We start from the raw sequence: 23,016 nt of genomic DNA on the forward strand, positions 1-23,016 counted from the left end.
CCGATCATCCAGACCGTGTGCCGCAGATCACCGCAAACGCCGGGGACAGATTGGCGCAGACCTATCGGCGATCGTGTCGCAGATCTCAGACCGTTGCAGATCATATGGAAACCAGCCAGGCTTTACTATGACGCGCCTTGCGCAGGTGAGCACCATATTACTTCACAATAATTTAAGAAATACATTATAATAAATTAGCGTGATTAAAGATGTACATTACGATTGGCGTGTGAAATCTTGCGCATGTGCAAGAAAAACCTCGACCCGTAGGATCGATCAAAAAAAAAAAGAAAAAGAAAATAATCAAAGCCGAATCCTTGAATATGAGCCTTACTTCCTAGAGTATAAGGTGAGCAAAGAAAAGAACTGGGAAGAGCCAAGCCGCAATGGAAAATGTCATGGTATGATTTTTACGGATTAAACCCAAAATTATGTTTAGGTACCACCAACTGCGAGCCCCCCTGCTTTGAGCAATTTTCGCAAATTGGCAAACAAATTTTAGCTTTACAAACGACTATATAAGACCGTCATCAGAGTAACTATGAATTTTAAGCCGATCTTAGATCCGAAAAAGCGAGCGTCTAAAAATAAGGAAACTGCCCTCTCCACTTGGCCTTCTTAAATACAGCAGTTTAAATTTTTTTGAGAGGAAAAGCACACACACACACACACACACACGCACAAAAAAAGAAACAAAACCAAAAACAATAGATCTGCACGCGCGTTTTACAATGTCGTACATTACCTTGCCATTTTCGTCCTCACAACGCCGTGAAATGGATAAATTTAAAACTGCCAGGACGACGAGATTACCAGACGATAACTTTTCAATTTTTTTTTTTTTTCGTTTTCTAGTCTAAATTTGAAGGTCGGTAAATTCATATCATGACTTCGAGCTAAATAATCGTCCATCATGCCATTCAAAGAAAACATCTTGATTGTGACCGGTAAATGAAACTGGAGTCATAGTTTTAAAAGAAGCACTTATACTTAAAAGTAGTATTAATAAAACAGGTGTGTCCTAAAAGTGAAAAAAACTGAAAAACCTTGATTTTCGTCCTAAGATTTTGGGCTATGTCCATTTCTTGGCTGCTCTGTTCAATTCATCGACTGAGAAAAGCGCTAGTTTTTGTTAACAATGTTACTTTAGGCGCCAACACCGTTTGTAGCGATTTAATCAATTATTCCATGCTAGCACAATTCGAGTAACCTCCAAATTATTTCAATTGCAACTAGACCTTTTTCACGGCAAAATTAACTTTTTATGAACGCAGCTGCGATCAGAAACAATGCTTTCTTTCAGAATGGACGAATGGATTTGCAGTTAAATTGATATGGATTTCAGCCACATTGCACTCGCATTTAGCCAATCATAAACCCCTTACCAAAGCAAGTCTTGGCAATAGGTTTGTTTTAAACCGGTTATTTAAAAGCAAACAATCGCACATTTAGCTCAAAGTCAAAGTGCAGTTTATACCAAAGTGTAATAACAGCTCTTTTTTTCAGGTGTTTATGGAGTCGACATTTCTCAGTTACGTTTCTGCCATTCTTTACTCCTGCTTCGTTTTTCTCGCGAAATATGTCGCTGCCACAAGCTTCAAAGGCACTATAGAATACGGCGACGGAGATGTAATAAGATACGCAAACTTTGTCCCTTTCTACAACCATAAACTGAATCATTCTGTAGGAGAGACTCGAATGGTGAACAGCGAAGAAGAGTGCATTGAGATTTGCACAGAGATAGAACACTGTTTATCAGTGAATTTTAAAACAACTCCAAAAGCAAATGCAAACAAGAAATACATTTGTGAAGTCTTAAACACCGACAAATTTAACTCCTACGATTTCTTCGTGGCAGCTTTGGATTTCAACCATTACAGTTTTACGGTAAGTTGTTTGACAGTCTTACTTTGCTCTAAGCTGCGATTTTAGATTGAAACACACGGAAACAAAGGCTCTTTTTAATCATTACATCGTGGTTTCTACACCTGTACAATGGATGTTAATTTAACCAGTGTTTGGAATTACTTTGAAAACTTTGAAAAGCTACAGAAATACCATCTGTAAGGACTGTTCTTATGAAATGCACTCTGGCCTTCAGTTAACGTTTTATGTAAAAAAAATTGAACATAAATGTATCTTTTTGAAAACCAAAGCAATTACAGTTTTTCCATGATAGACAAATGTAGGGAACACTCTTCTCAAAGGTGACTTTGATAATGTTGAAAAAAAAAAATATTTGTTGCGCTTGCTAATTAAGCAGAAAGGAAACAAGTTTAATTTAACATTCTCCCTCTGTTTTCTGCAAATCCGAAACCTGTAGGGAGCAGAATCTCATGTTGGGACTTTTAAAGGCGGCAAGAAAAAAAAACCCTACAAAATAACAGGTTTGATTAATGTGCAAAGACAATTTTTCTTTTCCAGAACACCCGGGCCGGTATGTCGGTTTACATTTGTTTAAGCGAACAAAATGATCCTTGGGCTTAAAAGGAAAGCAATGTTTTAACGGAATACCCAGAAATTAACTGTAGTAGTATTAAAATTTTCATTCAAACGGATTACGCCTTTCATTAATTTGCTTTTCTTCGTTACAAAAAAGTAATGCGTCTTTTTATGCCTTGGCTGTAGTTAACAAAAAACATCATACATTTCCAATGCCAAATTTAAAATTATGTCGCACTCCTTAGCTTTGCCCGAAGCGTTTTGTTGTTTCTATATGTAGAATTTTAATGAGGCCGCCTTTTGAGAAACAAATTTGAAATTGAGAAAACAGCGTCATTAACATTTTCGGGCGTTTAGGGACCATTCATTATTTATGCCATGGGGAGGGCTGGCAAGAATGAGGGGGGGGGGGGGGGGAGATCACCACAAATTCAGGATAGGCAGAGGGAGTGTCATTAGGTAAACTGCAAAGAGAGGGAGCTCTGTGATTTTTTTTTGGTTTTATTTTCAAATGCGTTTACTGGGTCAAAGATGTTAGTATTATTTAAAGATGAAAGATTCACCCTAAGGTGGGTGTTAAGTACAATAGGACTTTAAGTCCCCTACAAGGCATTATTTATGGAACAGGTGGAATCGGCCTTAAAATCCTCTTTGAGAAGGATGACTCTATTTGGAATTGATAAAACTTTAAGATAAATATGCCATTTTGAAAATCACAGCGGGAGAAAGTGTTTGCACGAGGACCACCATGTAAAAATATATAATTCTGCAACATTTGTAACATATGAAAACATTCAGTGAAAGTAGTATTCTGTGTTCTAAATTAGAGATACAGCGAGACTCAAATGTGCGGCGCGAAATCGGAATACTTAACAATTATTCACCGAAGGCGAAGTGATTATCGGTGAACATTCACCAACATCACTGAGCCTGAGGCAAATAATTGTTTTAGTATAAATACACAGGTGATTATTTCAAAAAAGAGAAAAAAAAAACCATTTCAACGCGAAATCATCTTCACTACTGGCAGCCATTTTGTCCGTCGAGGTGATTATCTTCTGATAATTCGAGATAGCGAGCCAATGAGAGCGCGCGATTTTGTACAATCACCTATGTATTTATACTAATTAACAATTATTCCATGAGCGCGCGTTGGATATGAGATGATAGATAGCCGACAAGGCGCGTAGCGCCGAGTTGCCTATAATCATCTCATACCCAACAAGCGCGAGTGGAATAATTGTTTTATTAAAAAAACCCCAAAATATAGAAAACTAGACTAAAATAAAAAGGCCCAATAATGGCTCATAACCCATGAGGGCTTAACCAATCAAAACTCTCGAACTGCATTATCCAATGATTCAGTTTTCAATAAAAGCAATTATTAAATTCTCAACCTCGGATAATGCAATTCTCGTGCTCTGATTGGTTCACTCAATCTCGGTTATCAGCTCATATACCTTACTTTGACCTTATATGGTAAATGATTGCGCTTAGCGTTGCTAAACTAAAAACGTTTACGCCAGAAAGCGAAATTTCTGTCGGTATAAAGCAAAAGAAAAAGGTTTTTGTGGAAAGTTTGGATCACTTTCGAAGCTTCGAGATACGCGAAAAGGTAAGAAATGTTTTTGTGATGAGCCTGCGTCTGTCTGACCACGAGGTATTACATGTACACAACATCGCATCTTCATCAACTTTTTTCGATTTCGCTAGGATTTTCTCGCTTTTTTCGCTCGTATTTCGTACTTCTAAACTTTTGGAGTTTAAGGAATTTAATAAAACAATTATTCCGTTCGCGCTTGTTGGATATGAGAGTGGTTATAGCCAACTCGGCGCTACGCGCCTCGTTGGCTATTTACCATCTCATATCCAACGCGCGCTCATGGAATAATTGTTAAATATTCTGAAAATTAAATAAGCGATTCCAGAGTTCCAATCAAATTTGTATAGGTAATCACATGATTTCGAGTGCAATTTGGAATAAATAAGAACTAGTAATTTTTTTCAAAGACTACCAAAAATGCACGAGCCTGTAGTACGTACAGCGAGTGCAATTTGTAATTAATTTTTACAAGTGCATATTTATTCCAAATTGCACGCGAAAAATCATTATGTAGCATGAAATGCTACATAAATAAAGTTGCCTCCGGTCTTTAACGACAAATGAAAAAATCGCTACGACTTTACGTTCTTCTTTCATGTAAAGTTTGAAATAACAGATCTAATCTAGGGGCAGATCTAGGGGAAGGGTGCAGGGGGTGCGCACCCCCCCCCCCTCCCTTCCTAGTAGAAGGGTCAAGGATAGGGTTATCCTATCAGCCGGGACAATTCTAACTGACCTTAGTAACCGCACCCGGCTAGGAAACCAGCAAAAATTTGTCCCGGGAGGTATAGTTATCCCTAGCAGAGCATTTATAAGGCAGGTAGGGTTACCCCGGCGTTAGGGTAACCCTAGTACCTGGGCAACCCTACATTTATCTGCCTTGTAAACACATTGCTCAAGAAAAGAAGAAATGTGTGAGAGGTAGGGTAACCATCCTAGGGTAGCCCTGGCACTAGGGTAACCATCCCTCCTAGTAAATAGGGCCTAAGAATCCCAAATGGATGGAGACAAACAACTTGGCTATTTACACGAACAAGGGAGAAGTTGAATCAGGGATTATCAGGACGAAATTTAACGAGTGGTCAGAACGAGGCTTGAAGCCGGGAAATACGGACGGATCTCAAGACAAGCGCCCTAACCACTGGGTTACACTGTCTCCTAGTCTGTTTTTCTAGTGTTTTGTGGCCCCAGAGATACAAGGTTGAAGTTAAACCGAGGGTCTAGACACGACTGATTTAACGACTTTTTCCGCGTTTGATCTCGTTAGAATCTTGTTAGCCTTAAATTTCGCACTCGTCTCTTTCGTCTCTCTATTTGACTTTCATGTTTAAAACTCAACGTTACTGTCTGTTCAATTTGTTGTTAATGACGGTCTTTCAACGCTTCATCTCTCTCTCAGTAGGCCTGACATTTAGTGGCTTGTTTTTAGACGCCGTGTGAACACAGTCCTTGCAAGAATGGAGGCACTTGCCACGCGGTGGACAATTGGAGAGATTTCAGATGCGACTGTTCACCAAGTACACGAGGAAGAACATGCTCTGAGGGTTTGTGTCTTGTGCTCTTTGAGAACAAAGCAAGAACCCGTTAATCCCACAGGAATCAGATATAGTGCAATTCCCATAAAAAGGTTTCCAATTTAGTATCGGAAGCACTGGAAATTCGCAGGCAGTAATTGTGTTTTGCATTGTTATGCTCTGTAACCGGCTCAAAATCTTGTCACATTTTAAACCAATCAAAGGGAAACTACTATCTCACGTCAAATTTGCCGCGCTTAGCGTCGTCTGCCTTAATTTGCTTTGCAATGTGATTGGTTAGTTGCTTTTATCATACCTCTTGGATAGACCGCACGCTGGGATTGGCTAATTCAGCGAGCTACACATAGCCTTGGTTCAAAGTCTAGATCTTTAGGCAATATCTTGCTGACCTCGTTCAATTTATATGTATGGGTAATAAATTGACCCAGACGCAGGCTTTCTATTGACAATGCAGTTGGGGTTTCTCGGAACATTTTTTCACGTTTTTTTTTTAGTGCCTTACAAAGACTGCGTTGAATTACTAAACGCGGGAATCCAAAACACCGGTGTGCACTTTATTTTGGACAAATCGTGGGCCTTGCCAACCTACTGCGATCAGGATTATATGGGAGGAGGTAAGCTTAACTTCTGACGACACGAAAAGAGGTAATTTAGTTAGGAATGTGAAGTTCGAGTCAGACATCTGATGAATACAAGCGCTAAAATAGTACTAGCAGAAGTGGACGTAGTAAACTATACAACGAGTTTCCTGGATGACAAAACAGCAGGAAAAAACACCAAAAAAAAAAACCCACTCCTCATTTGTGACAAAATGAAGAAAATAACTCATCTAATGCACTTAACCATCAAATGAAGTGGTTCTAGCTTTCGGAGAGAAAGGTTCCCCCAGAGCGCTCTTCAAAAATAACACGAGAAAGAAAACGAAGTCAACTGTAACACTTGCTGACGAATGGCAAACGTAAACTTGATGTGATTCTTAGTCGGAAGTTTGTAGGCGGGTTCGAATCCTGCAAAGGAGCACTCGGATATTTTTCCGAGTATCCCCGAGTCACCATAGGAAAAAATTATGTGGATTAACATTTTTCATCGATTCTTTATTACGATGGCAAACATCTCTCGCCAAATGCTTGTTACTAACAGTGTACAGTAACAATACAGCGCATTAGTCACATGAATATCCTCAAATACACCGTTGTAAAGACGAACAGCGAAAGAAATATTTCAAATCAAGCATAATAGGGGAGCTTCGCGCACCGAGCACCATGAGTAAGAAAATATGATAACCCATCCGAGCAAGAAAATTTGGTTTTGGTCAACGTACGTCCACCCTTCTATGTATGCCCATGTGACACCATATCGTAGGCTGAAGTTTTGAGCTCATCGAGGTTAGCTTTTCTTTTTTTTTTACCGCCAAGTACTGGGTTTCGATTGGATCGCAGGCTCAAGCCTGGTACTTACTGCAAGAATAAATAACCCAAGAGCTCCGCTTTTAGGCTTGGCTAAATCTATATGTTATGGTTAGGAAACCACAACTGGCGAAAGTCAATTTGTTTGCAATATATCAAGTGTACTGAAGATCAATTGGTGGTCACCGTAAACAAATTCAGCCAATAGACAACGGGAAATTGGAACCCGCCACAATCGCATAGGAGACATCCATCTCTCTCACCAATGGACCACACTGGCTTCAAGATCTCAAGATCAAGACAAAACCCGAGCCTCTCTACCATACCATGAGAATCTCAATTTCTGACTAGTCAGTTCAGTTCAGTTCAGTTCAGTTCCCAAGTCCGTACGTCACTTTAGGTCATCATTTATTAGGCCCTTGGCAGCTTGTGATTACATGGTACATAAACCGCCACACTGGGACGCAAATTGCGCACTATGACATCTAAAACAAAAAAAAAAAGTTAAATTAACTTGCTTTTGTTTTAGATGTCTCAGTGCGGAATTTGAGTTCCAGTATAGTAGCTTTTGTACCATGTGATCGATATCACTAAGCTGCAAAGGGCCCATTAACGACGACACGCAATTGGCCATTTCCATTTTAACGGCAAATACTTAGCAAGATTTTTCACGATGGAGAAGACGACGATGATAATGATGACGATGTACAAGTAATAATAATACTTGATAATGGTTTAGAGCGAGTTTCAATCGAGTGTCCTAAAACCAAAACCAAAATAATTACTTTGGCCAATCAAAAAGGGCGGAGAAAATCCAGTAAACCAATCAGAAATTCGAAGTAATTACACGTTGCCGATACAAAGCGCGGGAAAATGTGCACGCGCAAGCCCCGATTGGTTTTGGTTTCATTTCTGATCGGTTCAAAAAATGGCACGAGAACTTTGAACCAATCACTGATTGAAGTAATTATAAACCAAAGAAATTCGCTAATTACTTTCGACACTCAATTGAAACAGCTAAATTGGTAACATCTAAACTAATAGAAAATGCTAAAAACTATACAACTATACAATATACTGTATGTTATGCACTATACTTAACTCAAGGTAAGCATAGATTGAATTGTTGGATAATAATTTAAGTACTATACTTTAGATCTTGTGTCATTTTTTTTTTGCATCACAGGATGGCTAATGGTGTTCAAAGTGGTGGCCGGAAGTTCACATGATGTCGAAGCGATTTGGTCAAGAGACAGTGCCCACAATGTCGCTAAAACTTCCATAATGAATGTGAACAGCTCCGACAAAAGATACTACAAGGGCCGTAGGATAGGATACTGGGAAAACCTACTCAAACCAAAGGAGGTACATATAAAAGATATGATAAGTGAGGATGACGATAGCTCGACCATTGTGCTGGTGATACGTGCAATACAAAACTTCAGTTCAACACGTGTCGCTCAGGACACGTGGGCGACACGTGTTCAAAACTCGTTCAAAATACGAATGCGCAAAAGTTAAACATCTAAGATGAACACATAAGAAAGAATATCCAAAAACATAAAATAGACTAAAAACTTATCATGCACCTAAAGATAACATGCAAAAGTATCATAATGGTCATTCAATCGTACTGAGATCAATATTCACTCCATACCTCATGAGATTTCTGAGGCCGACAGATTAGCTAACCGTAGTAGAAAGCCTATCGCATAAAATGGCAGCAAGATAAATAAATGGCGTCTTATTCCACCACAGGTTAGCTTTAAGGAGTGTGAGGACATAACCAACACTTCCAAGATTGTACCTTCAATCATGGACCAATTCCCTTGGGACACTTGCTTTTATCTCAGTCCAGTACACATTTTTGGGACTTCAACTGCTTCCTCCCTCCCCCACCCACCTTTCATCAATGTTGCGCATAAACTGATCCACTTTCAGTCCTGCACCCTGTTTTCACTTTATTTCCCCCAAGCAACATTGAATGGGGGAAGGGAGCGGAGGGAAGGGGTTGCAAAAGAATCCAACAGATGTGATAAAAAGTGAGCTGAAAGAGAAAACGCTGAATTGCCCCAAAGAATTTGTCCATGATTGTAGTTTTCACAAAGTTAAAAAATTATCTAATATATGAGTAAAATTAGGGATAAATTAACTAAGTTCTCTTTGTTTTAGACGAGAAATCTTAGTATATTAGAAATGTTTCAAGGTCGATTGCTGTAAAATTTTCTTGTTTTTAAGAGTAGGGGGCACAATATGTATCAGTGGGCACAGTGAAAAACGTTTTGAAATAAGGCTTACTAACTTCATCATTGTCACGGTATGATGGTGATGACGAAGTTAACAACACAATACGAAATTAGTGGACGTGAAAGCGAATAACAGAGGAAATTAAAGGATGATGCTTGTTGAGTTCTCTACATAGATCTTTTTACCGATAAGGCGGCGATTTTGATTTCTATTGTTTCGAATAGCTATTATGAGATGCCCAGGGGGCAAATACATATTAATTTGCCCCCTGAGCATCCCATAATGTTTTTCGAAACTATAGAAATCAAAATGGCCGCCGTATCTGCAAAAAGATCTATACCCTCACACTTACTTTCAACTAATTTCCTCATTCTACTGAATCCAACACGAAGTTTGCGGTTGTAAACGTGTTTGACTAGGATTTGCTCTGGTGCGTCTCTTGAAGCTTGAGTAGTTTCAGAAACTGAAACAAAGAGCCGATAAACGGCCGACAAACGGCTTTATAAGCCCCTGAAAAAAATTCAAGTGACAACAACGGATTTAGAACCCAGTGACTGTGCGCTACCGGGGCAATTCTGTAAGAGCTGGTCTGGGCAATGAAATTCGTTCCTATCACAGCCTAACCGATTAAAAGCGTTCGCTTTCATTCCCCCTGTAGTACCAAACTTCCGTTTATAAACTCATATGATGCCACTAAATTAGCGTATTCATACTCTCACCGTCACAGCACCAACTGAAAGTCTTAAGAAGCTAACCCCGTGAGCTGCAAAGCGTGTCAATTTATTTGCCGAAAAGACTTTGTGAAACGAACCAACGCCCCTCAGACAGAGGTTCATTCAGTTGTTGGTCTATGTGTTTTGACGAGGCTGACCTTTCTCTGCGCTATAATATTGTTATTGTTTCTATTTGTTCTAGGCTCGTCTTGCCTTATACAAGAAAGAATCCCTAGTTTTGTCCCTCGTCTTCAACGCAACGGACAGCAACAAAACAAATTGGTTTTCCAAAAGCCGTTTGCTTCAATCTCCGTGGACTGAAGACTTGCAAAGTGAACAACAGAATTTTTTCTCTCTTGTTGGAGATTTGTCTACAAAGAGAGCCTTTTTCATTAACAAGGTGAGAAAGCAACTATCACATTAAAGCCCTGGCATAAGAGCAACAGCACATTTGCAAAACAGCGGAAAAATAATATTGCTGCACGTGTAGTTTGTATGTTAGTACATTCTTTGCAGTACTCTGCCAAAAAGTTACTATCACAAAATTCACCAAATTTTAAGGATTTGTCGACAACGTGAGCTTACAACAATGAATCCTTCCTTTCTATCTTAACTTTAAATCATTCGCGCGCCAATCCACTTTTAGGATCGCGGTGCTTCGACCATATTGTACAACGACAACCTCAGGCTGATGATTTAATCGCGAAATGTTCCGATGATACAACGTTGCATTTTGACGTTTTGGTTGCATAAGTTATAATTGACAGTCAACATTTTGGAGCATTTAGCATCGGAATCCAAAGTTGAATCACGTTGGGCCAGCATTTTTAATTTAATCGGCAAAATTTCGTTTTCAACAAAACATTTTTCGAAACCTCTCAGAAGCATGCAGCAATGCTGTGGTTTTTCATTACAGTTGGCATATAAAAATCAAGTTACCTTCAAGTGCTTATTTCGAAGGGCTATCTTGGCGCTTTAACTCCAGCCACATGTTGGACAGCGAGCAACATCCCCATCGACAAAATATATGCCAACGATGTTGTTTGGTACACGTTAGGGCCGGGCTAAACTAGGAAACATTGTTGCGGAAACATTCTCTCTCGCGGACGCAGATGTTTCCCAGTTTGGCCACTTAGGAAACATTGTTGCGGACGCAAATCTTGCTTCCCGGACGGAAGAAAATGTTTTTGAATCAGGTCAAAAACGCTTTTGCTTCCCGGACGCAAATTTTGCTTGCTAAACAAATGTTTTCCAGTTAGCCACCCAAGCAGCAATCTTCCTACTTGCACACAGCTGTTTCGAGAAACAGTACTTCTCTGATTGGATAGGTTGTTGTTGTCGTTGTTTTTGGACATGGATAGTTTTCGCTGTTCTTTTCTCTCTGAGAAACATCGCCTTTTTCTGCTCGGCTTGAGTTGAGGCAAAGAAATCTTTCATATTTCGGGAGATCTTCTACAAGGAAATAGTCTCCTGTGTGCGATTATCTCCTGGATTTTGCGCACTTCTTTATCATCTTCGGTTCTTACGCTTCTTTTCGACAACCTTTCTTTACACACAAGTACACACAATTGAACCTTTCTGTACACACAAGTGAACACCACCTTACGTTGCTACTGCAACCCCAAGGAACATTGGAATTTTTGGTTAATTGCACATGCAGCATGCATTTTTAGTACATTTCAAACCCATGCTACAACAAACAACAACGAAAAAGGCGCCTGCAAAGGAGGAAAGAATGTTGCGGAAACATTGTTGCCGAAGCAAATGATTCCCCGATTGCGGCCCCAGGAAAAAAAATTGGTTGCGGAAGCAAAATTTGTTTCCTCAGCAAATATTTCCTCGTTTGCACGCCGAGCAAACATTTCAGGAAACACCTCGTGTGCGGGCGCCTTAACGAAACAACAAACTATATAACCAATTTTAAGCCTTTTAAAAGAAAACATGAGCCTACAACAGTCAATCTTCTATTCTCAATGGGGAATCTGTTTACAAACATTGCTTTGTTATTCAGATATCCTAACCACAAGAACAAAAGATCGTTTATTTCGACAGTTGATGAGGCTTTGGATGCCTCAATAAAGACAATAGGTGACGTCAACGATATCTTCCCTATAGTTATGTCAAAGGTGTTGCTATCAGTCCTGTTCTAGGCTACTTTGCGAAGGCGATTGTACAACACGGCCAAGGCGGAATAATCGTAAAATAGTTAGAAAAAAAACAAACTAAAGTCGAGTAAGTTTGCTAAATGATTAATTAACCAATAACATCACGAATAAGTTGACCAATGACATCTACGACCGGAGTTCTTATAGTATCTACTGACGTTACACAAATCACTTGACTCTGAAGATGACTTCCGCTCAGGTTGTCGAAACGTCAGTCAATGTCATCTCAAACAGTCCTTCTCAGGACTACACTCACCCGGACGATCGTACTTTACTTTATAATTTCAGGTTTGTCGTTGTGAAGTTGATTTACGTGAGCACGATTACAACCGAAAGGAAAGTAACTTTATTTATCTAGTTCTAGCGCTGGAGTACTAGTACTCATTGGGGACACTGTAGACTGAAATTGACAATTAATACAAATCAAGTCAAATATTGGTTTTTCAGGAGAGGGGAAACCAGAATACGCGGAGAAAATCTCTCGATGCAGAGTAGAGAACCAACAAACTCACTCCACATATGACGGCGAATCTGGGAATCGAACCTGGGCCACATTAGTTGGAGGCGAGTGCTCTCACGACTGCGCCATCCCTTCACCCCTACGTAAAGGCCTCAAAACAAAGGCTACAAATGTGAATCATCCATGCTTTATTTTTACTTTGAAAACGCGGCTAATATCAATCCATTTTAAGGATACGTCGCCAACATTTAACGACGCGAACAAGACGGACTAATCGCGAAAAACTAATAATATTGCAAAGTTCGATTTTGCAGTGACGCCACTTTGGTCGCCCTTGCGGTCGCAGCCTCTTAAATTCCCTGTTCTCTCCAAACCTCGAACACCGTTCATGTCAATTTCATTCGTAGATTGTTGACACGTACTTTTCCCGCCAAATAGCGCGTAATAATCGCGAAATGACTAGTATTACAATAACTTGAAGTGATTTTTTTCGATTCGTCCTTGCTGTTGTGGTGCACACTTGTTAGGTTCACGGGAACATGAGTTCATGCTGGCATCATTAATTAACGCACGGTAAAGCCTAGTTTACACTGCAATATAAGCATAAGCATAAACATAAGAGTTCATACTTGCTGCATAAGCGTAAGAAGAAGTGACATACGCAAGCACAATTATCTCCAGAAAAAAATCGCTGGAGAATGAGAAGAACCACGTTTCCAAAATGGCGCCAGGACGAAGAAGAATCCTTCCATATCTTGTTGCTACGTAAAAGAGGACGATGGCGACAAGAGAGAGAACGAGAAAACAGAAAGAGGTCCTGGTCCCAGTTGTTCAAAACGTAGATAACGCTATCCACTGAATAAATCACTATCCATTGGATAGCGCAATTGGTTCGCTATGACTTATCTACTGGATAGCGCTGGACCTGCAACAGCTTGCAACTACGTACCGGACTGGATTTGTCGTAAAGGCCTCAGCAAGTTTCTCATAAAAAGCAATACCTTTAGACGCCATCTTGAGCAATATTAACTTGAATATCCGTTGGCATCAAAAACAGCTGACACCTCGGTCTTACGCTTATATTTATGTTTCACCCGGTTTACACAATTATTAACGTGACATAAGCATAAGAAAATGGAAACGATTCCTTTTTCTTATGCTTATGCTTATTTCGCAATGTAAACCAGGCTTAAGGACGGTGCCTACTATTGTTATTGCACATACGTTCTGCGCATCTCCAGGTACTCGGATTTCCCATCGCCGATGCTTACTAATACAGGGATATTTTTGCACGGTTTAAACTATCTGGAGAAAGTAGATCTTAGTAAGTACTCTTGGTATTCAAAAAGAAAAATGGGGGTAACCATGTATTTGTGAGAGATAATTAAGCTTCAATTTGAGAAAGAACGCCATACATTGCTTTGTATTTTAAAGCTTTTTACAAATATTATTCATGAATTAGTATTTTTACAAATATTATTCATGAATTATCTTTGAAAAATGTGTGGTTACCCTCAATTTTCTTTTTGGATTTCAATAACACTTGTTAAGACCTACATTTCCTGCATAATCACACACCGGGGCAAAAATATCTTTAATTAGAAGGCACCGTCCTTAAGAACTTTCTGGAAAACCCAATAGTTCAGTAAACTAATCGAGTAAGTGACCCAAAGGAAAACGGAAAACAGTCAATTTGTTGAAAAAATAATTAGGGTAAAAAGTATTACTTCACGAACTTAAAGGAATGTTCATACTGTAAGATGACAACTCAAAGGTCCGAATAATACTACTGCAACCATTTACCATGGGCTAGCATTTCATGAATTGCTGAAACCTAGAAAAGGGAGTCATTTGTCAGTTCTCTCTTCTCCTGCTTCCGTCAACCTATCATAGCTCCAAATTACTAAAACCTTGATTCTCTTCAACGTTGAAAGGTTAACGGTAGCTGCAGTGGGGATATAGGATGGCTCATGGTGACATCGGGAGACAGTTGCAGTTACGAGACACAATATTGGCGGCTGTCCTTTTTGTACAGCAAACTTCATACGAGAGTTAATTGGAATGACCATGGTGAGCTCAGAGGCTTCACTGAGATTTCCCCGCCACAAATTACTTTCTAATCCCTTAGCTTATTTCTTTATTTCTTTTCTATTTAATCAAATTGCTTGTACTCAGTTCCTTGTCACTTCTTTATCTTAAACTTAGATTCACGTGCTACCCGATTGTATTGTTTCACTTTCGTTATGAATCCATACAAAACTCTATAAAGTTGCGTGCACCGCTTCAACAAATAACTCAGATACGATGAACCGCACAGAGTTGAGAATCGGAGAGGTGGCCTTTGCAACTGAACGGTTTCGAATTTTTTTTTTTTTTTTTTTTGGGGGGGGGGGGGGGGTGACACTGATAACGATCTATAAAAGATTTCACAATCATGGATAGCATCTCATATGTCTTCTTCGATGTCCTACCTCAGCTACCTAACGTGTCTTTATCATATATATAATAAAAAATATGCCAGTAACCTCAATTTTTAAAGACGGAGTTTCCTAAGTGGTTCATAATTGCCGTCCACTCACTTTCCATTACCAACCTACCATATTTCTCTGTCTTATCACTCTCGTACAGGCAACGTCGGGGCTGCAGATGTCCTTGCCGTGTTTATCCGATAAGGATATGTCCAGAATTATTTTTTCAAACTGAAAACAGGTAGGATTGTCCTAATATTAAGACTGAAATATAGTTGCTCTCGCAGTGCCGACTGCAAATGTTTGTAGTCCTGAGAAACAATTCTAGTCCTCAAACAATTTGTTAGGGAAAGGCTGCCTTCTGGGTCTCAGTTCACTCTACGGCCAATTACAGCTGAGATGGTGAAGACATACTTATTAATTCTTGTGCCTAGGCATCACAAAACGTGCGCCATCAATAGCAAAGCTTATAAATCTGTCTTTTTCAACAGGAACTGTTCCTTGTCGAACGTTGGAAACGAGCTAGAGTGTCTGCACTCTTTAAAGCTGGTGATATGGATGACGTAAATAGTTTCAGACCTATTTCTGTGCTTCCGGTACTGTCAAAAATCATTGGGCGTCATGTGCGTGACCATTTGGTGGAATATCTAAATGTACATGAACTCATCTATAGGAACCAGTCTGGGCTCAGGAAGCAGCACAGCACAGAGGCAGCGATTGCATATATAGTTGATACTCTGTTGTTTAATCTAGACAAAAATAAGATTAACGGTTTAGTTCTCGCGGATTATAAGAAGTCTTTTGACATGGTGGATCATGCCATCTTGCTCAGTGAGGACTGGTTTTCACTAGAGACGCAAGCACACGCGCAAACATAAGAGCGCTTATTTCACCGTGAAAACGGGGTTGACGCTTGCGTTCGCTTGCGTCGTGTGAAAACGAAACGCTGCATAAGCACAAGGAAATTTGCTACGTCTGGCTTATGTCGACGGTCGTTTTCACAAGCATAAGCTACTTATACTTATGCTTGTGCTTGCAGATTAGAGATAGAATTTTTACCCCTTTTTTTAAGTAAAAATTTTTTGAAAGAATTTCACAATGCATAATATGTGGCTAGCCTTACATACGTATGTTTCATCCCTGCCAAGGGACTTAACAGAGACCTTTCGGCTAACTCGTCGAACATCGCGTTTGAAGTCCCGCTAGCATCAAAATGATTGTGGCAATCTGGCCTTATGTCACATAAGGATTCCCAATTGCATAACATGCCAATTAACAACTTGAAAAAATGTAAGAATTTCACAATGAATAATCATGTGGTTAGCCTTACATATCATTTTTTGACTCTATAATTACAGGTAATTTCGACAATTTGTATGTTAGTTTTGATTAGTTTTTACCAGGTAATTTAGCAAAATATACTCCATTTGCCTTGTAATATATTCTTAATCTAGAGGGCTACAAGTTTATTAATTCCTTTACTGTTATGTGTTACCCTCAAAACTTTCTACGTGTTTTCGAATCGAACTCTGCATACGCGCTTTAAAATAGCGCGGTATTATCTAACAGTTGCCTATTAAATGAATCAGTCGATAAATCATCAACAGCAATTCTGCTCTTTAGTTCAAATAATAATATATATGCGTGCTGGAGAATCTTGTCAATTTTATACTATCAAGAAAATGAGAAGCTCCTAGAATAAGAGCGGAAATGTTTGCTGTGCTTTTTAATAAACTTTGTAACTTGTTTTAAACCAAAAGTTAAAGAAAAAAGCTTGATTTCAGCTCATTTTGTTACCTCAAAAGGAGAAAAAAAAAAGTTAAAACAAAAGACGCTGCATCCCTTTAAATAACTGCATTCTGTCATTTGCAATAAAACAAACTTCAATTTCTAAGGGCTGCATTTTAACACACTTTTGAAGCTCGTGATGGCACGTGGGACAACTTGTAGCTTTATTGCAAGCGCGGAAAAAACTTGACACTTCGAACTTTGGGGAAATTGTGTTGATTGACCAGGATATAGCAAGATTACACAAAGTAAACAGATTTCGAACTGGTATTTTTGTCAAGAATTGCAAAGAATAGTCGATTTAACACGTTACCGCGCTCAGTCTGTCTTTTTCTTTTTCCTTTCAAAAGGCAGACAGAGAAATGGAGGTGCAAGCACCTCAGTTTCTGTACAAATTAATCCCTACTTTCCTCGATACAGTGTGTTCTTTGAGAATTGAGAAACTCAGTTTTCATTTTCCCCTTGGGAAAATACGTCTTCTGAAGAGAAAAGGACGTGAAGAGTTTCGTTTTTTTATTCTTCAACGAGAAAATAAATACTTGATGTCACACTGAAACGAGAAAAAAACAAATCATCATTTGTATAGTGTTTTCGGCCATGTGACCAGCGGCTGTATTTGCATACTAACACAAAAGGAAGAAAATTGGGAAAATACGTCTTCTGAAGGGAAAAGGACGTGAAGAGTTTCGTTTTTTTATTCTTCAACGAGAAAATAAATACTTGATGTCACACTGAAACGAGAAAAAAACAAATCATCATTTGTATAGTGTTTTCGGCCATGTGACCAGCGGCTGTATTTGCATACTAACACAAAAGGAAGAATAAAAAAAAAAATGGAGTCAATTCCCAAAAGAATATTGCACTCCTCCAACATGGCCGCTTTTTCTCTGTTTCACCCCTTCAACATGGCCGCCGTAACGCAACGTAAACACACTATTAAAGGAACGATTTATGTTAAGCTCAGTAATATAAGAGAAATACAACTTTTCGGTTAAACGGTACAGATAAGATATAATTCAGTGCAAAGAGAGGTAAGAAACCAAGAATTCTGATTGGTCAATGATCAAAGAAACTCTCCGATAGCCAATGAAATGCGAGCCCAGGGTGGCGCAAAATGTGGATATGTGATTTGTGATACGTGTGCTTGGCTTCTTGATTATTATGATAAGCTATTTCGAAATTTCTTCATATACATTATTAGGCGATCACATGATTTCTCTCGTGCAATAGGCCACTTTCGAAAATACTATAATACTCTTTGTTTGTCCCGTCAAATTTTGCATAAACGTTGTTTCCAGTTACTCTTGGAACTTATAATGGTCCCACGAGAAAATATAAACAATGCTTGTATGCAGAATTTGGAAGGGAAAAACAAAGAGTATTATGGTATTTTCGAAAGTGGCCCATTCGAAATAAATAATTGTTTTCAACCGAAATCGTATGGCATGACGATCGATACCTATAGTATCGATCCCACCATGCAATGCCTAATCCTACAATACCTGACTACATCACGCTAGACTGACACGATTTGGAAGCGTTCTCCTTCATCGAACGCATTAACTTAAAGTTTGTCGCGATTATTCCATCTCGTTCATGGATGTGTGAGGTATACTGAAAATAAATTGGTTCGAGCTGTTCGAGCAGTTTTCAGAGTGAAACGAGAATGCAGCACGATTACTTTTCCTCTTTTAAGCCATATTATCGTTTTGTGGTGTCATTCGCCTTTCTTAAATTCCTCATTTATGGCTTTTACGACATCGATCATATTTACCTTTACTTGAAAACCGTTCGAGCCAATTAAGATAAGATGCCCATGTGAATGAGATGCAAAAAATAACTGGCGAAATAAGCGAACTAAAGCTATACTAGCGCAAAGTTGTGACGTTTCAGTTTATGCTGTCGAGTTCGTTTTCACTTAAAATCCCACGCGCGCAAGCAACGGTTCGCGCGCGCGAGCTGATTCACGCTATTGGGCGATCACTTTGTTGCACAAAAAAGCAGGAGAAGAGCTTTAGTGAAAATTTCATTCCATGCTCAATTCAAACTACTTTTTCAGTCTACAGAAAATTTCCCTCCAGGTACATTACCGAGTTTATAGCGGCGTATTTACTAAAATTGTCACCAGTCGTGTTTTACTAACAGACATGCGTACAATTGAACCTTTTAATACAGTTAAAGAATTCACTTGCCTTAGTAAACTTGTTATGAGTGTAAACATTACTTGATGCATAGGTAAACGCTGCTTAAAGCAACCTAAAATTCAATAGGTCAGTCATTTCTTAACTGCGAAAAAAAAAATTTACTCGAGAGTAAACAAGACCAAAAAAGATCATACTGGATAGATAATTACACAATCAATGTGACGAATTATAAAGACGGCTATTGTGACGTTGAGAGATTGGATTCGTTTCAAATAAATTATAAGGCAATCTGGTCGGTTTCCAAAACTTTATTAAGAGTTTGTCTTTGCCACACGCAAGCCGCAAGAGACAAGCTGTAATTCAACTGAATATGTAAGGATCACTCTGGACTTTGCGGATGGGTTGTGGAAAATCGACCCTGATTCAAGATTTTAGTGATGGTAAAAGTCCTTCGATTCAAGACACCGAAGCAGACAAGGAAAATCAAATTGGCTCTGCGTTGCTCAAAGATGACATCGACGGTCTCGAAGAAGTAAAGGATTTGGTGGAAGAAATGACCCAAGACGACATAAAAAATTCGAAAGCTGCCAGAAAGCTCGAAATTTCACGAAGACGGCAAATAATACAGCCAAAACATGCTAAGGGAAATACTAGAGAGGTCGAGAACGCTTGGGTAACGACGAAAAAAAGGCGAAACTCGGAAAATGTGCAATCTGAAACACGGCCAGAGTCGCAGACGTTGAAAGTAATAAATGAAACAAATTGTGAAAGCGAATATGGCCGAGATGGCTTCGATTTGACTTCGAAAAGTTTCGTCAGCAATCGTGAAAAATTGGTGAGTAGTTCTTTGGATAAGAAAACGTCCCTTGACGAAAACGGTTTCTTTCATGATGGTTACGTGGTAGGAACAACGGAATCACAAGTTTTACGCAAGGTAAATACCGCCTCAACCAAGAAACAACTTGTGGGCCACATTACAAATAGTCTGCAAATAAGTTGTTTAAACAAGTTATGAATACCTCAGTCGTTGAGTAAATAAATAAGACTGAGTACTATGCAGAAAAAAGCCTGATGATCGCACTGAGGACGCAAAAAGAGCCCCGGGGAGGGGGGGGGGGGGCTTCCATATTAAAAGGGGAGGGAGGCTCGTCGGAAATTTTGAATTAAACCCCTTAAGGAGACCAATCTGGGCGTGGCCCAGGATTTTTTTGACCCCTGAGAGAGACCATGTTAAAACACAGAGAAATAAAAAATAGTGACTTTTAATGATGGCAAAGAAAGTAACACCTAATACTTTCATTTATGTGAAGGAATATAAAAGTGTAAATTTCTTCGCGCGCAATTATAAAGGAGACCCTCACGGCTACATATGAGTACGTTTTTCCCATAACACCCTAAGTGAGACCAAAATCCGAAATTTACACCCTAAGCGAGACGACGAGCATCCGTCCCGTTTTTATATGGAAGTCCCCCCCCTCCTTCCGGCAAAGAACCTGCCCCTGACCAGATAATAGCCAGGCATTCAACGTCCTAAACTGTGACTAGTTACATGAAAGATATTGAGCAGTACCTTCGCGATAAATTAACGCTAAAGCTAAGACCTCGAGAAAGGATCGGAGGTAGAATTTCGATCCAGGAAAATTGGTAGTTCGCTGGCGACTTATAAGCAATATTGCAAACTCTATGATTTGATTGACAATTCCTTGCACCTCTGTGAAGGCTAAAGATCTATACTAAACTGCACCGGCGCAGTCTCCCTCTCTACAACAGACGCCTTTGATTGATGTGTGTAATACCGAGTAGGGAGAAACGGTGTCTTGCTCTAAAATGCTCTAAAACGTCTACAGAGGAAGAATGCTGGCAGTTGACCAGTGAAAACCTGGCTTGCGCTTTTGCCAGATTTGTTCAGCTGTCGCTCTCCCCTAATCGCGGCTCTGTTACGAACTAGGATGGTAGCAAATAGATAAAGGGGTGGTTTCTAAAGAAATTGTGGTGCTGCGTCGGTGGGGAAGTAGTACACAAAAATTGGGTTTTATCAATGGAGTTTATAATGTAAATTGACCACCGTACAGCTAAAGACAGAGAAAAAGATACAAATATTAGAATCCCTGTACGGTGGTCAATTTACATGATTAACTCCGTTGATAACGCCAAATTTTAGGATGGTAGCAGCTCCACAATCGAAAATCAGAACACTGTAATTTCGTACAAAGACAGAAAAAGTAACCGAAAAATGGGCTCGAAATCCTTGCTCGGATCCTGGCTCGAGATCCTAGCTCGATATTTGGGTATCCACAGTACTTCGCTGTAGTACTCTTTACTGTTCTGTACAAAGTGGTTTAAAATTTGAGTATGTAGGTGAAATCTAGAAGTGTGACCATTCAAATGAAAGCTACGCGGGAGCAATTTCGTCTGGTTCTGTTTGTCATTTTGCACAAAGCGTTTTTAATTTGATCTTTTATGACATTTTTATAGTGTGGCTACTAAAATACAATCGAACTATTGATACCTGACGGTGCTGTTATCCATAGCACAACATCTCTCTACTCGAAAACTTATAAGTCTTAAGTCTAACTATTTTTGCCGTGTTTTCTTTTTCACAGAACGAGTCAGATGAGGCTTTTGATCCCTCGGCGTTAATAGATATTGAAAAATTCAAAGCAGCCAACGCTCCGACGAAACAGGTGTGTGTGTAACAAAGAACAACTCACAAACGATTTTTGTCCCAAAAATGGGTTCAAAGTAGAGGCCAGCTGAAGCGTTTGCAACATTCATGCTTCTTCAAATCTTAACGAGGGATTTAACAGAATCTATCTACCAAAAGCAGGATTCAGTGTTAAATAAAATACATTTTTGCGTTGTTTTATAAGTCGTGCAGTAGTCTACTTGACTTTCATAAATATTTTTGATCAATTTTGACTGATCACGAATCTTTTCTGATCCAACGTTGTGCAAGACTTATCGTCCATGTTTTTTACAAAGGTTTCACCAATCTCCCATTACTTTATAATCAATTACAATGCATTGAAATTCTTTCTACTGCATGCAGTTTTCTTTCAGTCGAAACATAACACCCAAATCTGTTTTAATCAAAGGATTACTAGCGCCAATCCTTTCGTTAATCCTTTCACGACTTTGGATAAAACCTCCACTTAATGCCATTCATTTCTCATTTTTTCCCCTTATATTTGGGAAATTTGTTTAGTTGAACAGCTGTCTGGATTAAAATTGTACCGGCTAAGTTTCTCAAATTAATGTTTTTTTTTTTAATTTTAAAACGGCCAAGAACTAAAGTGCCAACTTATAAAGGATAAAGGTTAAAAATAGCACAAAAATGCAGAAAACATAAGATAAAATAGAAATTGTCTTTGTCCAGAGGCCGTACTCAGTTCACATGAGCGGAATCTATTTCGAATTTACACCGACCCAAATTAATCAATCCCGGCTGAATTGATTCAGACGCGAAACTTAATTGCGCCGAAATTAATTCACAGAAACATATACTATGACTGAAGAAAATTGCAAAGTTGTAATAATTTCTGATTCGGCTCATGTGAACTATACGGCGTCTGGATCAAAGCCGCCCCACAGCCGTAATTCCCGGCTAAGCCAGGTGGGAAAAATTGCTCATCCGATCTGAATTAGACCGGTCGTTCTGAATTGATTCAGACGCCGTACTTCGCATGAACTTGATTAAATGAATTCGATTCGGCTCATGTGAAGAACGGCGTCTGAATCGGGCCTAAGTTAAGCAAAACTGCAGGTCTTTTTGTTTTGATTTGGCAACCTGTCTTCTTCTTATGACTTTGACAACTTGTCTCCTTTCATGAGTAGATGAAAAAGGTTTTTTGGCCGTGAAAATCAGTCTCAAGACAATTCCTTCTCTCCGTAAACAAGAGCACTGACCAAATCCTGGCTAACAAAATAATTTGCACCCACAAAAACTTATTTGCCTCCAAAAAAACGGAGCCTTTTTAAGAGGAAAACTCACTTGAAAAGCCACCCAAAAATTCTTTCTTCTTATGTCCGAGAGACTGAATGAAAA

General features: G+C 39.2%; 2 protein-coding genes across 3 annotated transcripts in view; both read left to right on the forward strand.

Annotated features, from left to right (window-relative positions):
- Positions 1 to 329: 329 nt before the first annotated feature.
- On the forward strand, positions 330 to 16,212 carry LOC138032227 (uncharacterized). The gene is made up of 9 exons (XM_068879852.1): positions 330 to 401; positions 1,507 to 1,887; positions 5,475 to 5,589; positions 6,075 to 6,194; positions 8,173 to 8,351; positions 10,149 to 10,346; positions 14,506 to 14,641; positions 15,200 to 15,280; positions 15,531 to 16,212. Exons 1-8 carry the CDS (start codon positions 387 to 389, stop codon positions 15,241 to 15,243), a joined length of 1,188 nt encoding a protein of 395 aa, XP_068735953.1. The 5' UTR covers positions 330 to 386; the 3' UTR covers positions 15,244 to 15,280; positions 15,531 to 16,212.
- A 2,914-nt stretch (positions 16,213 to 19,126) lies between these two features.
- Positions 19,127 to 23,016, forward strand: part of LOC138032231 (uncharacterized) — a 10,812-nt gene continuing 6,922 nt past the window's right edge. Inside the window, exons 1-2 of one of the 2 annotated variants that reach the window (XM_068879857.1) lie at positions 19,127 to 19,905; positions 21,575 to 21,655. In XM_068879857.1, coding sequence (XP_068735958.1) covers positions 19,369 to 19,905; positions 21,575 to 21,655 — 618 coding nt within the window. In that variant the 5' untranslated portion in view covers positions 19,127 to 19,368. The remainder of the gene's footprint in view (positions 19,906 to 21,574; positions 21,656 to 23,016) is intronic. The other variant, XM_068879856.1, reaches the window with a different exon arrangement.

The sequence above is a fragment of the Montipora capricornis genome, chromosome 14 (assembly GCF_036669925.1).
Source record: "Montipora capricornis isolate CH-2021 chromosome 14, ASM3666992v2, whole genome shotgun sequence".
NCBI classification, from domain to species: domain Eukaryota; kingdom Metazoa; phylum Cnidaria; class Anthozoa; order Scleractinia; family Acroporidae; genus Montipora; species Montipora capricornis.

Excerpts from the sequence above, each read along its gene's own strand:
- LOC138032227 (XM_068879852.1), top strand. Across the intron at positions 1,888-5,474 it reads TCAACCATTACAGTTTTACG|ACGCCGTGTGAACACAGTCC; the intron begins GTAAGTTGTTTG and ends GCTTGTTTTTAG. Across the intron at positions 10,347-14,505 it reads GAGCCTTTTTCATTAACAAG|GTTAACGGTAGCTGCAGTGG; the intron begins GTGAGAAAGCAA and ends CAACGTTGAAAG.